At 36.8% G+C, this 17,403-nt stretch overlaps 1 protein-coding gene across 4 annotated transcripts; it reads right to left on the bottom strand.

Moving 5' to 3' along the window:
- LOC102226926 (voltage-dependent calcium channel gamma-6 subunit-like) lies at positions 1 to 12,735 on the bottom strand. 4 transcript variants are annotated; one of them, XM_023345422.1, is made up of 10 exons: positions 12,100 to 12,735; positions 11,458 to 11,541; positions 10,693 to 10,941; positions 10,109 to 10,254; positions 6,928 to 7,465; positions 4,394 to 4,504; positions 4,112 to 4,220; positions 2,894 to 2,968; positions 2,274 to 2,411; positions 1 to 2,158 (listed from the first exon to the last, which is right to left on the bottom strand). In XM_023345422.1, the coding sequence occupies exons 5-10, from the start codon at positions 7,135 to 7,137 to the stop codon at positions 1,938 to 1,940; spliced, it is 864 nt and encodes a 287-aa protein (XP_023201190.1). In that variant the 5' UTR covers positions 7,138 to 7,465; positions 10,109 to 10,254; positions 10,693 to 10,941; positions 11,458 to 11,541; positions 12,100 to 12,735; the 3' UTR covers positions 1 to 1,937. The 4 variants fall into 4 exon arrangements, with proteins under 4 accessions (XP_023201190.1, XP_023201189.1, XP_023201191.1 ...); XM_023345421.1 differs by having other exon boundaries at positions 11,458 to 12,735; XM_023345423.1 differs by having other exon boundaries at positions 6,928 to 7,462; positions 10,693 to 12,735.
- Positions 12,736 to 17,403: the final 4,668 nt, after the last annotated feature.

Below are 17,403 nucleotides of genomic sequence, written 5' to 3'. Positions count from 1 at the left end.
TAGTTTTCAGTAGTTTTATTAGTTATTGATGATCTTTGCTCTTCTAATCATCAACCAAACATCAAATATACAAAAACAAAAGGTAACACAGCAAAAGTTAGGAAGTACAAACAAAACAATTTTTTCTCACATCATCTGAAAAAAAAATAGTTTTCTAACTGAGGTTCACAGTTTGGAGGTCAATGTACTGTTTGTTTCATAAGGAAAGCTTTTGTTCATATTTATGCTGTCATTTATCAGGATTTGTCAAGTGACAAAACCAGAAACAAGAAGAAAGACAGAAAAGTTCAAATGAATGCACTCAAATCAACATAGCTGGCAAAGCCAAATATTTTCATAGAACGCATTTTCAATATTGGCACATTTAGAAGAAAAAACATTGTAGTTGAATACAACTTATGTAAAACTTTGAGGAATTTTAAAACTTTAAAACCAGTGACTGATATTACTGTGAATTTAAATGTGCCTTATTATATGTTTTTTATTTAAATATATAATCAGAAACATGAAGTCTAAGAGATTGTCAAATTTCCAGATGCCATTTATTGGTAAGTAACAAATGCAACAGTGCATTTCCTCCAAACTTTGTAGGTTTATAAGACAATATTCAAATGTTTCCCACACAAATCTAGTCAGAAAGGTCACTATATTCATATTCTATCCTCTAGTGCAAATTAATATGCTCTTTATCCAAATAGCAAATTATCTGCTTTACTGACAGAATCTTATTCCAAATGATGTAGTTATGAATATAAATTTAATGATGTGGAATACAACAATTAATTTGCCTCTGATTACCACTCTAAGTTATTTTAGAGATAAAATTCAAACAACTGGCAAGATGTACATTTCCTTTCCAATAACTTTACAATTAAACAGTCATCTTGACAACTCAACCTGGTGCAAAACTATTTATATTCTTACATAAAGTTAGTTATTTGATTGTTTTGTCAACATGTTTGCTACTCATATATGCCATATTGTGAGGCTATTACCTCAACTAGTTATGCAACAGACATGAAGCAATACAGTAAGTACTCTACACAGTAAAGAGTGTGTAAGGCCTAATTTAGAGATTTGTGCAGAAATTAATTGTTAGTTGCCCTTTAAATGTTTGTTTCGTTTGTTGTTGTATTATCCCTGGGATCATGTTTCATGCGCAGGCATGGCGGGGCTAACTTGTTTGACTGGAGCCATTGTGTCATTGTTGACAGCTGTCGCAATGATGCGGCAGTTTTGCATGTCATTCCAGTCTGTTCTGATTCTCATCACAAATTATTTTCCAATGGTTTTTTTGCCCCCAACTTATGTGGCAACCTATCAAGGGTTTTGCTGCAGCCATAGATAATAGAAACAAAATGCGCAAGTAGTTGTACTTTGTTTGCATTAGTCAGACTTAGCAATACTCTGTTCTGTATTTAGAGGACCTCTGTGATGTCTCAAAATAATGTACACAGAATTTGGGATTGTAAAGGTATTAATCATCTATTAAGCAACAAAATATTACCATGGTAGTTTGTAAACAATATTTAAAATGAATTTGATTGACCTAAAAGTCTCACTAGTAAGTTAACTTATGAAACAGAGTTTACACAAATTAGTTTGTATTAGGAAGAATGTTTGAATCAGCAGGTCAGACCTCGAAGGAAATTGAATATCAATGTCAGCTAGTATACTGATATTCAGTAGGTGTTTGATGCATCCACTAGATATTTGTGACCTTAACTCAAAACCCCATAAATTCATCTTTTAAAATGAAAATAGTTCCTGCTATTTTTTCCTAAATACTAAATATCTAAAAAAATCTCTACTGTTTCAATTCTGTAGTAAACAGAGAAGGTGATATTTTTGATTGGATGTGTGAGGGAAACATCCTCACCTTTCCACTCCTCCTTCCTTTCAGCAGGTAAAGTGCAGAAATCTTCACCTAAAAGCCACTAACTGCTGCCTTCCTTATGAGGGAGACACCTCTTCCACGGGCTACAGGGCAGCGCCAGCAGCAGGAAGAGGATTCCACCCACAATGAGAACAGCACCTGCACAGCCGATACATGACACGGACCAGGAGAGCTCATGATGGAGAGGAACCGTGTGGTCACTGGCCAAAAAAGATAGGACAGACTGGTGGAAAGCCAAGAGAGACATGAGCACCAGAACACCTGTAGGAGGCAAAGAGCAGAACAAGATATGAGGAAAAATCTGTGTTTTCTGAAAAATAACATTTAGTTTAATAATCCATATAAACTTGACCAGTCTGTGGCTACCTTTACTGACCTGACAGGATAAAACATATGGATGCTGGCTTCAGAAAGAAGATAATCTCCTTACTCAGAGCCATGGTGATGCAGATGGCCCCCATCACCATCAGGAAAAGGCTGAAAAGGGCCAACATTGCTGTAGCCACATTCAAATCTGATCACAGGAAGAGGAATACATCATAAAAGCGTAACAAATCAGCTATCCCTACTACATTTATCAAAATTACTACATGGAGGCCAACAGAGCGAGAGGGATGAGGCACCAATGTGATTTATATGTACGTCTGTCTTTCTTTATTCAGTCTATGGCACTGTGTAATCTTAATACATTATGAAACTGCCAGAGAAAATGAGAGGTTAGACAGCAGCGCAGAGACACTCAAACAGTGTGGGTGGAATACATATTAAGCACTCAGAGTGCAGACAATAGCCAACCTGAAAGAGTGAGGCAAAGAGGTGAAGGAAGGCACATAGAAAACACAGCGATAAAGAGGGGAACAGAGATTATGGAAAAGAAGACAATAGTATCAAAAGAGGAGGGCCAAAGCTAAAAGAGGCAGGTATTTAGAGGTATGTGGAAAATAACAATGAAAAAGAAAGATGTGGGTAAATGAGGTGGGACATTATGTGACTCACTCTTGTGTGTTGTCTTCTGAAACATGACAGTATTTTCCCCCGTGGTAAAAAATTTGAAGTAGGTGCAGTTGGATTCTGCAGCAGAAAAAGGAAGAACAGCTTACTGTAACTGACATGAACACAAACTCTGCCAGGTAACATGCGTTGGCAGCAAGCAATCTTGATCAACATCTTATTGAAATTCAAGGAGCCACATCTCACATCTTCTCTCACATCCCACCCCTGTACAATTTGATTTTAATTGTTCTCCATCAACCATAATCAGCCATGAGCGTCAATGACGAGCTCAAGGTGACAACCTAAAGCTTCCTGTACAATTTGTATTCTGCTGTTCAGATGATGTGTTACAGCAATTAGTGTTTGGCAGTCAAATTGATTCTGACACCTCTATCTGCTCCCTCGCACATTTGCAAACACAACTAAGCAAACACACACACATCACTCTTAATTACTCTGATGAAAGCCTCGTCCTCAAAGTGTTCTGCTGTGTGTTTTCATATCTCATCAGCCATCAGAGTTCCAGTGTCTGCTCCTCGGTTAGGAAAATTCAAATCCCGACATCAAATAAGATGAAGCTACAACTTGCACTAAACATGATAATTACATCTTTTACCTATGGTCATACTTATTATGCTTTTGGAACAACAATAATTAAAAAATCTGTTTTCTACCAAAATGTGACACCAGAGTTAGACACATAGAGTTAGTTTGCTTCATTAAAAAGTTGAAAAAAGATACTTCTCAAGTTTTTTATTGGTCTGCCGTAATAATATAATGTATTATAATATGTTATAGTAATATATATACGTATGTTCTCCCCTTAAACATATTTTTTATGGGACAAGAGAGTTAAGTTCTGAATTGTTGACTGTAAAGAGAACCTAGTCAGAAGCTCAAGTATTTTTATACCTGTTATGAAAAAGGAGAGGATCATTTCAACCTGACATGGTTACAGTGACTCATCCAGTTAGTCAGCCAAACTATTCAGACAAATCGCTGTCACACTATGAGCCGGACATGATTTGTCTAGGCCAGAAAGTCAGGTGAACCTCTCAGACAAGCTTACTCACTCCCTCAAACTGAGCTGTCTATTGGACTTCACAGTCAGCCAGTTGGCCTGCCAGTCATCTGCCTGAACCTCACTTCCTCAAACAGAACATGTAGCCATCAAAACTATCCCCATGAACCCATCCACGTAGTCAGATATCTTTAAGTCACCTCCAGGCAGCTCCGCAGGTCCACAGCTCTCACGTTCTGGGTCGATATCAGACACCCACAGGGTCTTAGTGCAGCCCTTCCACAGACCATAGTGAGCTGTCAGGCATGTCTGTAAAATAAAAACCAGACAGCACAAGACATAAAGCAAGGTTCAGTCTCTGTTTTGAAAAAAAATAGGTTTCAGTTTGGGTTTTTTTCTTCTTCCTGATGCTGACCTATTGTTATATGCTTTATATTTTACTTTTAAATCAAATGTCATGGAAGTGCTGTTTGATGTTTTACCTGATTGTTATAAAAATTCTTTGGGGGCGCCAGTTCCACCCAGAACTCTGTCCCGACTCCAAGGACTGTCAGGACGACACCAACTATGGCCACAAAAAATGCCAGCTTGATCTTATGAGAAAAACACAATAAATCAGAATTTATGCATTAATAAATGGCTTGAAATTCTTTCTCTCTTTTTTTACGTCTCTTGTAGACATCTTTCAAGCGTTAGCCTATCTTAGTTACAACATGTTTATGAGGTGGTGCACCTAAAAATGCCACCACACTATTTTGGTTATAATTTTTAAACATCTTCATGTATAATTTATTCTTTTTTTGTTTTTTAAATGAACTAATTATATTTTGTTTGCAGTTTGGCATGTTAATCTGCCTGCATTTATAGTGCTTTCCTGATCGGCAGGGATGGGAGCAGCAGTGGCGAAGCGGAACCTTTGCTTGGGGGGCGTTGCTTCCAGGTTGGTTTTGGGGCGATCTGGATGCTAAAGACAGGGCTTCAGTGATTATTGGTGACCTCTATTTTATTATCCTTTAGGTCAGTACGCGATGAAAACACGCTAAAACTACTTTGCCTCTTATTTGACCAGAATGTAGCACTGTGTTACGGTTTTTGTGCACCGTTTTGCCAGTTTTATCAGGTGAGGGTAAATTTGGCAGTATGCCAGCCCGGGCTGGGATGGAGGTCATGAGAAGGCCATGATATTTTACTAACTGGGTTTTATTTTGCTTTTGTTTGAATAATGTTCAGTGCAAGTTGCTTGTTGGCTCATAAAGTAGCTCAGAGCATGAGAGTAAAGTGAGTCCAGCCAAAGGTAAGGGTAGAGAAACTATTTGTTGTTCATGAAGTGTGGGAATTGAGGTTAAAGTTGAAACAATGCTAAGTTAAATTCTGTATTTGTTTTGTAAGTATTCTAATGTTATTTTTGATCGATATTTAGTTAAAATCAGTGTACATTTTGATAATTACGCCAGTTAATATAGAGCTACATGCAGTAAAGCTTTAAAACAGTTCATTTATCCTGTTTGACACACTATACGGTGGTTGTCTTCATCTACGTGAAGGATGAAAATGTGAAAAGGGTCATGTGTGAAATTAATTATTACCTGTGAGAAAAGAAAACCAGGTTTGTAAGACAATGGTTATGTAAAACATTAATACTGTACACTGAAAAAGGTTTGTTGAACAAATAAAGAAAAAATGCAATCTGGATGCTAAAGGCAGTGCTTCGGTCGTCATTGCTGACTTCTATTTTATTATCCTTCAGATTGTGCTTATCACTGTTATAGCAGTCCTAACACTTGGGACTTGTAACAATGACAGTCACTTCAGTATTATTTTATATTTAACTTGACAACCATTAAATAGTTTTAACTGACTCATTCATTACCTACAAAGTCGTAACCCAAGCTACAATTGAATTTTTCCAACCATGTGAGCTACCTGTTTTGCATTACTTTAAGCATTGCACTATCTTCAAATTCATTAATTCTGGGTATTTAATAATGCTTGACAAATTCAATTTTGGTGTATGTATTTATATACTCAGTCAGGACTATATATAGTTTTCAGTTGTTGAATAAAACTTGTGCATTCTCTTTCATTCCAGAATAGAAATGGCAAAAAACATTGCAATTTCTATTGCTTTTATACTGAAAATAACATTATAAAAGGCCTCATGTTCATCACTCCTAAAAATATCACAACACAGCATCAGCTTGGTGCTTACTGTAGCCAAATCATGGCTCCCTTTCTAGTGCCTGAACGGTTCAGCTCTCTGACAATCATTGATATTCCTGATTGTGATTCATAGTATGCAAATTGAATAACCAAAATGACGACACTTACTTCTTTGAATGCAAAAATTTGATTGAAAACCTACTAGGGTTGGTCAGCTGGACTAAACAAATCTGACTTTTTACGTCATCCTGATGTCTGAATTTGATGATGGCTTCATTCTCATTTCTTTAAGCCTCATGGCAGTCTTGATAGGAGCTGCAATTAATTTTAGTGCAGAACATAATCACTTTCAAAGTATTTTTTGGTTTGGTGACATGCTTGATTTCATGATTGATTGTCTACACAAAACAGAAAACAATAGCTTCATTGACAAAAATTAAAAGAAAATTTACTATCAGGTCCAAGAAGGATAACTTTGCTAACATTGCACCCATATTACTTTTTCTGCGGTAAATAATTTAGTTTATTAGGCCTGGTTACTTTGGTCATCCACTTGTTAACTTATTCTATTTTATATATATATTTTGCTATGGCCAAGTAAAACCTGAGGTGAAGTTGTCACTAGTGGTTAACATAGGTTGGGGGGAAAACCATTCAAACTTATTACTGAGACACTGCAAAGAGTCAACCAATAACACACAAACAGTATTGGTACATATCAGTCAGTGGCCTTATATGATACTACAAGCACTACTCTTACAGTTTAAAGCTGGCGTTTCAAACAACATTATTGTTTTATTTTAAGAAAATCTCAAACTACTGGAAAAATACATGAACACTATCCAAAGCCTCTCACCTTTCCCTCCTGGGCTTCACTCATGGCATGTCCAGCTGAAGTTGTCCTGCGTCTTTTGTTCCCACCAAAGGTGCTGCGTCCACCCATTAAACTGGCCAGGCCCCCTGCTCCCTGTGCTGGTCCTCCTGGTGCAGCCATTCCACCTGCTCCTGCTGTTCCCGGGACCACGGTGCGGCCCTCCTCGTCAGTCAGAAAAAAAGTTGACCACATCTTGTTTAAAACAGAGCGCAGCCCCAGCTATAAATCTCAGTCCGTTGGGTGGTTGAATTGATTAGTAGTTTTTGAGGGATAAAAATAGAAATGGATTGTTTACTCTCAATTTGTGATTGTCCAGGAAATGAAAAAAATGGGGGTAAGAATCCCTCTCTACAGGTGTATCTGACACATAACATTGAGTCTTATAATACAAAAGGTTCAGAAAAGATGAGTTTGAGGTATTTCATGATAACAAATAAAATCCAAAAACAGACTACAAAGGAGTTTTTAGGAGTGTTTCGAGTACTTGAATACCGGTGGAGTGCAAAAGGCAGAAAGGCTGCTGGAAACGGGATTGGACAAAGAGCGAGGAAAAAAGTAAAAATAGAGTTAGAGATTATGGTAAAATAGAAAAAGAAACATCAATATTAACAATGCTAGCTCATTCTTAACTCTTGTTTCACTGCCCCTGCCCCCAAGACAAATATAGCATACTGAGATTAAATTACACTGTGATTACATTCAATGTTAAGTTAAAGTGAAAGTTAGGCTACTATAATATACTGTACATTACAATGAGACTGACATAAAAAGAAAACATTGCTTGTAAATGTGTGAAGTAGACACAATAAAATGTTAAAAAATATTTCAAATGCATTAAGTTGATGTTAAAAAATAGTTTTATGGGTGTGTAGTTTATATTATACTAATTTTATTATAATTTTGGTTGCAAATTCCTATGAATGTAGCTTGATTCAATGTGCTAGGAGGTAAATTTAAAACAGTAGATAAAACAATCTTTAAAAAAAGCTTCTCAGGTTATAACCTTCAATATATATTCTGAGACTATTTGTAAAATAGAAATCATTGTCAAGTCAAAGGCTTTTACATTGTTTTTCTGAGACTTTCTGAGTAACTGCTGCATGGATACGCTGAGTCTGGAACACTTCTTGCTGTCTTCTGTAAATGAAGCAGCTGTGCTGCTGCATTCCAAACGGATGTAGTGACAACAGGCTTGACATGCAATCCTTTTTGTTGTTTGGAAGACCGAAACACGTCCCCCAGGGAGACCACAATCTGTCTTGTTAACAAGACAAAGAGCTGTACAGCAGACGTTTTCAGAGGTGCTCTGAAAGGTCAATGTAAGTGTGACAAGACCAAAAGCAACACATTATTTTAACTGCACATTTTTCACAATGTGTAACATTCCTGAAGAATTTGACAAACAATCCAGTCTGCTATTCTTATCAGGTGTGTCTTGTACCTTGCAAAAATAATCATCACAGAAATAATAATCACACTGCTTGTGTCAATTTTTTTTCACATCACAACCTCATATTTCAGGGTGTTTTATTTGGTTTATGTGAAAGATCAACTCAGTAGCAAAGGATTGTAAAATGAAACTAAAACTATCTGTGATTTGCAATAATATAATAAAAACTACAGGAGTTGTTTTCTTGGCTCTGTTTGATAAATGTTATCTTACCCTGACCTAAATTCACAGTTGTGTCACTTCTCATTTTTGATTTGAACATAGTTCTGTAAAATGAGATTGAAACTAACCCTGCATATTTATACACAGTTTTATTAACTGGTCTTCATGATGTTTGTTCACTGAAAAAAAAACCCCTCAAAGAGCAGCTTTATTTATATTGAGACTAACTGACACTGTGATTACCAATTAGGTTACTTCTAAAGACAAAGATTACAGTAAAAACATCAACATATCTGGTTGCACCAGGACATGATATGAAAAGTTGAAGGGGCATGAAAAGTTTTACATAATACTTTATTTGTCTTGTACTACAACAGTGTTGTTTCACTTTTGTTTACAGCTTCTCAATGTCTAGCGTCACACCAACATTAGCAAAGTGAAACATGACACTGGTTTCGTTACACTACGGTACAATAATTTAACAAAGCAAAACTATTTTCATATCACTGTCAAGAATCAAAGTCTTGCTCCTGGTTACTTCACCTCAAGGTGAAGTGTTGCCAGGCACAATAGTTAATATGTAAGAAAGAATATCTAGAAAGCAGTTCCACCAAACTACTAAACTGCAACCAAAACAACTGTGTTTGAAAATCTAAAAAAAAACAACTTTTTTTTACCTCAACAATACTTTAAATGTGAAGCCTAAAGACAAGCATAAGCGCAAATTATGCTATCAAGATAGAAAAGTATTTAAAACTCTGCATTAAATCAGTCTCTGTCTTTCTTTAAAACATTTTACTGGGTATTTGTGTTCAAATCAACCTGGTAATTTTTCCCAAATGTAAAACAAAAATGAGTGGTTCTATTTTCGCAATAGTTATTTACCATTGCATACCTTCTTAATTAGCGCTAAAAATGCACCTAGCATTCCTTTGTCATAATGACAGTGTTAAATACGCATCCCCTGGGTTTACAAATGCACAGCAGTACTCATCAACAACACCAAAAAGTATTCACACCTTTCATTGCAGCTTATTATAGACTGATGCAGGTGGTTTAGAGCATTAGAGAGTGTTGAAAAGAGTATTTGTACCGGCTAAGCATGATATAAAATATTCTCTCCATTCTTCTTAAAGCTGGTAATCGTGCTCCTTATAAAGCATCCAGTAGAACAAATTGGAAAACCAAGAAAAAGCTCTCTGTGGGTTTAAACAACCTGAAAAACTCCATTAACAAATCCATCTGAAGGTCTCAAAATCATAAAAAGCTCCGTGGGGTTTTTGAATCACATCTCATAGACTACAAACTCTGTGAACGCTACTTGCAGGCAGCATTTGAAAATGATGATCAGCGGCTTTTTTCGCTCCAAGCCCTGCCCTCCACATAACACGTTTGAGAAGCTAAAAAAACCACCACCATGCCAAAGTTAGACCCATTACTTTTATTTTGTCACACTTTAACACTTGCTGCAAGCGTGCCTCACAATATTCGCCGTCACTTCACAAATATTACAACAATGACATTAACGAGGTAGCTGACCTGTTTGCTGACCTGCTTTTTGTGTGTGTGGTTCTGCTCGGAGTGACGGAGGGCGAGGTGGGGCGAGGTGAGGCGAGGAGAGGGAGTGACAGAGGGTGGGAAAGGGGTGGAGGTCAAAGTAGCTTGGTGTTATGTCTGAAGCAGGATAGGTTGGTGGGCTGGAGGGGGTTGAAAAATAATACAAGTTAAATGCCACTGTGTGCGTATACACTGAAAAAAGCATGTTCTGTGGCAATTCCCATGTTACGTGAGTGTATTTTCTGGTAAACATTCACATGTAGAGTTTCAAGAAGAAAATATATGTTTGTTTGTGGAAGTGTATGCACATTCCTCTCTTTTAGCTAAAAGACTAACTAAATGCCAAACTAAATGCCTAAAATGTGTTTGTGTGTGTGAGGTACACAGCCACTCTGAAGCTTTTGTAAGTCAATCCGTTTGTTTATTCTCACTACAACAGTTGTGCAGAATGATTTTTCCATTTTTTCCATTTGAAATACACTTGAAATTGTATCAGATTGCACCCACTCAAACCCCAGCTCTGTAACGGCGTGTACATGCGTGCATGTGACTCCTCCATAGCTATTTTTGCCCCCCACCTGTTAATGACTATAAAGCCAAGCTGAGGGAAAAAGGCCTGCAGCAGGGGGGTTGTGTCAGCTCAACCCTGGCTGATGGTCTCATGTCTGCAGCTCCCACCACCGTCCTGGTGATTGAAGAGGCAATAGTAGAGTCAACACCTCGAAGACAAGTATCACAGCCGGTGGGATGTTGGTGGGCTCACATGGTCCCGTGTCGGGGTGAAGAAATCAGTTTCACCAGACAGTGAAAACCTGATACTCCTCTGCCTGCTGACACAGGCACAAGCACTCTGTCAAGCTTGCTACAAGGGGCCCCAAGATGTGTAAATGCTGATCTGTAAAGTATACACTTGGAGAATGATCAGATTTAGGGTTGCTTTATACCGGATTTCTGCCCATAGCCAGGTACGAATCTTTTCTAGATCGTTTTGCCAGTACGAAATGTCAGACACAATTATATAAACTCATTATTTCAACACCACATTTCTCTTGCAATGGAAAAAATGAAGAATGTTTACTCTTGTAGCTTACTTGGACCTTCAAAAGAAAGATCTAATCCTATTGAAATTCTATAATGTTTCAAATCAAAACATATTTGTTTAACATTTTCCTGGAGCAAGACTGGTTACTGCGAACTAGCATGCTGACATTTCTTGAACAAAATTGTCAGCAAAAAAGGATTCTGTCATTGTCATTTTACATTGCATAGGCGAATAACCAAAATCCCCAATTTTGCCTATAACAGATGTTAACTGATCATTTATAGGAAAAAAAATCATTAACCGTCTTGCTTTGCTTTTTGGATTGAAGATTTACTAAGTCTTCCATCTTTTTAGGGTGCATCTGAGTGTCTTGTCCTCCTGTTGTCTGAGAAGAAAAGAAAACACTGCAGTCAGATATGCCTGGCATTGTGATTAGGTGGTGCAAGTGCATGCAAGAAGGTCAGGCACACAAATATGGAGGACTCAATGTGAGGGGTAGAAAATAAGGATAAAAAAGGAAAAGTGTGAGAAAAGAGGATAACTCAAAAATGAAGGGCAGGGAGACAAGTCATGCAGAAAGAGTTGCCTCCCTTCCCTCTAAGCCTGAGCAGACAAATTAAATGCAGCAGGAAAGTTATTAAATGAGTGGGTTTTAGTTATTCTGAGTGCTCAGTCCACAATTAATTGGAAAATATATTAGCTTGTTTATTACTGTCATGACATTTTGTGAAAATAACTTCTACCTTCCGTTTGGTACTAATGATGGATAGGGACTGGGATGCCAGTGGAATACATCATTGTCATACTTATTTTAATAACAGTGAGATTAAAGTATATATTCTACTACATGCAACATAAAAATCTGTGGAGTCTCAGAAAGTGAGGTCTCCTCCAGGGCTTTTTTTGTGAAATGTGTATTGTTGACACCCAGATCGTCCTTTACCTGAACATCCACAAGCCGAAAGGTTGAGAACTTCTTCACACAATCCACATCTGTGATGAGTGAACAAATAGCTAGTTTTGTTCCTCCTGCAATCCACAACCAGTTGCTTAGATTTTTGTGTGTTAAGGGCCAGATTGTTGTCTCTGCTCCACCTGGCCAGCTGCTCCACCAGAACTCATCCCTGTTCCCCAGGGATAAGTAGTGCCATCTGTAAACTTTACAGTTGTGTTATTTTAGTGGACTGGAAAGAAAATGCAAATTACACTGTAAAGCTGATAAACACAAGTTTGTGAAAAGTTTTGAATATGTATGTTTGAAACGTTTAGTGTTGCATAAATCCTCTTGCATGACTCAGATTATTCATACATTTTGTTTATTCTGTGCTCATACAGAACTGTGGAATGCCTACACTGTAACATAGATCTCTTACAAATTGTATATCCTTTTGGTATGAACAGATTATTATTATTATTTGACTCATCACTTAACATTAATGTCTTTGGTTAGATTATTTCTAATCACTGCAGCTATTATCCTGTTACATATGCAATAGTATGTGTGTGATGGTGCACAGAAGTCACAGTTATAGTGCCTATAAAAATTACTCACCTCCTTGGATGTTACACTTTTTTATTGTTTCCACAAATCAAATATAATCAGTAAAATGTAGCTTTTTGAACAAAATAAAATGACAAAAAAACACCTTAATGCCATGGTGAAAAATGATTTCTACAAATTAATTACAATTTTAAAGATAACTTTAATTATGTGATTGCATATTGATATCTAAACTGACTGGCCTATTTCAGTACAGGCCCAGCTGATTGGTGCTAATAGTCTCACAATGAATAGAATGAAGATCAGTTGAGTGCAGTGAGTGTCTGAAGTGATTGTAGTTTAATGTATCTGGAAAGTCCATTCACAAGTTAATCAGTTTTCCTGCCTAACACTACTGTATAGAGACAAAAGAATACTCCAAGCAAGTCAGAAAAAAAGTTATTGAAAAGTATAAGTCAGGGGATGGATACAGAAAATCTTTAAAGCCCAGTACATCCTTGGAGTTCAGCTAAATTAATCAAGAAATGGAAGGAATGTAGCAAATATGAAAATCTGTCTACATCAGGTTATACATTTTCTCTTCAGGAGTAGTTTCTATAGGCATTGTAAATAGATTTGATACAGTAGAAAAAGTTAATTAAAGCCAAGTTCCAACACGTAGTGTTATTTCAGTAATTATAAGAATTAGATTAAAAATTAGAGAATACATTTCTAAAGAACATGATCTTGCTTCCCAATGACTTAGCAGAACACCCCCAGGTTATGTTTATTTAATCCCTGATTATTTTTAGGTGTATTGTTGGATTGTTAAAACCCTAGCAGCATGAATAATTTAAATATTACACTCAATCACTCATGAATATACAGTAAAATAATTTACCATTTTCCACCTGCAATCTTGTTCTCTGTCTTTTTTCAAACTGGGACAAAATATTGCATCTCTTTAGACTTCATTGGACTAACTGTAGCAAAAGATGTGTTTGTCAAAAATGCATTTTAAAATAAGCCTTTTAATTGTAAGTGCAGCCGCTTTTCTACAGTCTCTCGTGTAATAGTGACCATGACCAATTGATGGCACCATGTGAAAAGGAGGCATACAAGCAGGGAGGAGTGAAGGGTGTAAAACTAAGCTGCCCTGATCCCTCAGGAATGCAGGGAGTTAGAACACTCACGTTGTGTGCTGCAGGAGGTGATGGGATTACACCGACACAATGGGGCATCTGAAAGTGGGAGCTGCCAATTTGGTGCACAAGTACATGTTCATTACTGTAGAGCAAAAATTGACAACTGGACTTCTGGCTAATCTTGTAAAATGTGCTGCTGGCAGTTTCAGCGAAGTTCTGTGTATACCCTATTTTTTGCAACTTCATGCTTTCTCCTGCAGCAATATTTGGCAGGAGTTTATTCAATGTTGTCAATCAAAGATGCAGACCAAAAACAGCATACTGTATTTACACCATTACAGAAACAGAGCACAACATTGCAATGGCATTTACAAACCTTTTAACAAACAGAATAAAGATGAGTGTTTAATCAGAAGTCTTGCAGCTTCTGTTTATTTGAGATGTTTTGGTTGTATTAGTTCTTTTCATGTGTTGTGTAGATGATGTTTTTCCATTTCAAAGTGCCTTTGTGAGACTTCTCCAAGAAGGGCTCTGCTGACATTGATTAAATTGAACAAAAGGGGATTTTATTTCAGTCAGCTTGTGTTTCTGGAAGTTTCTTACACCAAATGTTGAATCTCACAGCCATCTCTCCATATTTGGAATCCGTCAGTCTATAGCTTCTACTGTCTGTAAGCAGTTCAAGTTTTCATACCTTATCTTTCTTGATCACTCCCATTATAGTGTAAAAGTATGCTCTAAGCCCAAACTGAGGCCTCAAGATCTAATGGGCTGTCAGGCACTATACATGTCCATCCATTGCCATTAGTGAAATATTAGAAAATAACTTATTTTAATAATTTGCATATTATTAAATACCTCTAGCAGCAACAGTTTCATTCTTGTGAAGTTTATTTTATCTTCACCCTGCATCTTGTCCTCCATAAGACAAGGATGGAGTGCTCTGTGTTGTTCATGGTTAGGTCATCCCAATTAAGAGTTACAATGCTGAGTCAGAAATATTGTTTCCCAGACTCACAGTGAGAAACATTCTGATAAGCCAAGTGTAGAAGGCAGCGACCCTGTCCAGTTAGAACAGATCAGACTGAACAAACATTAGCATGTCTGTTTGCTGTTCTCATTCTTTCAAGAATTAATAAAATGTCTTTTGGGTGAAAATCACAGATCTCTGCTTAGTAACTAAGAGTGACAGTTCAGTAGGGGAACTTTTAATATATATATATATATATATATATATATATATATATATATATATATATATTATTTTTCGTTTCCCTTCAATGTAGGTCAGATTTCTGAAGTTCACAACTAGTAGTTGCCCCATTAACCCCATTAATAGATTCCTCTACCTGAGCATTGTACCTCTGCTGCTTCTGCAGAGGAGGATGTTCTCCATCAAGACTGTGAAATCTTCACAGGACAACTTTATTTACTGAGGTTACATATGAATGTTGCAATACAGATATCTAAAGAAGTTACTCTAGCAAAGTTAACGGAAAACGATCTGATCCAACAGGATGTCAGACTCTGCTGAAGTTAAACTCCAAAGAACACTAATGAGTCAACAATTTAAGACTTATGAGTCCAAGCCATCCTTACATGTCTCTAAATAGATGAAAGTAATGTGGAAGGTTGAGTCCTGTCCTTCATAACTGAAGTCACCATCTTTTTAAATGGTGGCTGAGACTGAAGTAGATACAGGAGATTCTGAGACACACAGGGCTGAAGAGGCTGTCAGAGTAGATATTTTGGCAACAAAATCTTATAAAACTTTTCACACAGGCCAAGAGATTAACTAACATGATCAGCATTATATGGATTCTGTGACTATCATGTCAAGCAGCATTTGATTAATAAGCAATGTTAGAAGACCTAACAGCTTGTTGTTTTTCAATGAGCTGTTATGTAAAATGTCCAACTTGTCAAAGCTTGTGTCTTTTCCTCTAAATACTTTTCCAGGGACACATTTCTATTCAGCTCAGTTTGGGCTTTCAAAATGTCAGTGCATGTAAGAGAGATTTGTGAACTTCCCATTTGAAAAGGGAGAAAAGCTGTGATTTACTCAACACAGAGTTGGAGATGGTTGTATTGTGGTTTCATTGTATGATCCACAGTGTTCATTGCTGTCAAAAACCAAACCACAGTATAGACAAACATATAAAAACGGTCAGATTTGAGAGTGTATGAAATGAAATGAGCCAATAAGTTTCATAAAATCCCCATGACAGCACACGGCAAAATCTCCACATATTAAAATATGGTCATACTGAATTCTTCAGGAGACAGCCAGCACAAAGATGGAAAAAGCCTTCCAAGGTTAACCTGAAAATTTAGCCTCAGGTTAGCCTGAAGTAGGATGGGGCATTGCCAAGTCACAAGTAATCCAGAATGTTCTATAGATCCACTAGCAGATTTGTTAAATTGTTATATGAATCTACTTTTGATATTTTGCCATGATAAAAACTAAGGAATCTTTGCCAAATAGAGCTAAATTAGAGCTAAATTAGAAGAAGAAAAAAACATGTTGTAAAAAGCAGCTAGATAGGCAGCTAGCTGTGACAGACACCATTCTAAAATAACACAAGATGGACTAAAATAAGTGATCACATTAGCTATGAAAGCAGTTGGTGGCACCAGATTTTATTTAGAGGTGTAAGAGCAATGGGTGCTAAATTCAAATTCAACTCATACTTTCCATTGTATCCATTTATTTTCATTCTATTATGTGCTACCTTGTGTTAGTCCATCAAAGCTTGTGGTTAAAATGATCAAGTGGCGTAGTAGCTTTTGCACTGTACACTGTACCTGATTATTCTAAATTAATATTGATTAAAAAAAAAGTCACTTTTAATCAAAGTGATTATTTGGCACCACCAAACAGCTTTAATGATTTAAGCATAATGCTGGGTATTAGTACTATTACTTCACCAAAAGTTATAATAAAACTGGTTAACTGGTTGGCTGGCTCAGCACAGGTTAGAGCAGGGAAAAGACCTGGATTTAGGCTGGCTGAGGGTTATGAGTTCAACCTAACAGGATTATAAAACATGCTTACTGCACAGCCCAAACCAGTGTAGATTCTCTAAAGTTTTCTGGGACTAGGATGTGACCAAGACTCATTTAAAATTGAACAAAAAGAAATGAAACATTTTATTAAAATTTCCATTGAAACTCTAGAGGCAAAAAATAGGACCATTTTTAGCCTTCAGTTTGTTAGGTGATTATTTCCATTACAGTCAAAATCAGATCCTTCTACATTATTAATTTTTATCTCACACCACTGGAGTGTGCGAATTACAGTGTTGTTATTATTTCCAAGTAATGAAATGAACTGGTGTCTTGGTAATTTTCCAAAACCAACAGAAAAAAAAACATTTTGCAAGGCCAGCAGTGTTAAACATTTGCAGTCAGAAGACCTTCAAAGATACATGAACACAAAAGTTACTATTCACCCACATGCAGGTTCAATAAATAGAAAAATAACCCAATGCTCTCAGAATATCCTGCTTCAGTTTATTCTCACTTTTTTCTACATTCACTTGACTTTCACACATGTATTTCTACTACCACTGCCTCTCTCCACCTACATGCTCAAGTGTGCAAGCCAGCAAGGCACGAGAGA

This window comes from Xiphophorus maculatus, chromosome 13 (genome assembly GCF_002775205.1).
Source record: "Xiphophorus maculatus strain JP 163 A chromosome 13, X_maculatus-5.0-male, whole genome shotgun sequence".
NCBI lineage: Eukaryota > Metazoa > Chordata > Actinopteri > Cyprinodontiformes > Poeciliidae > Xiphophorus > Xiphophorus maculatus.
The sequence above is the reverse complement of the archived record's forward strand: the minus strand, read 5'-3'. Positions and strand labels throughout refer to the sequence as shown.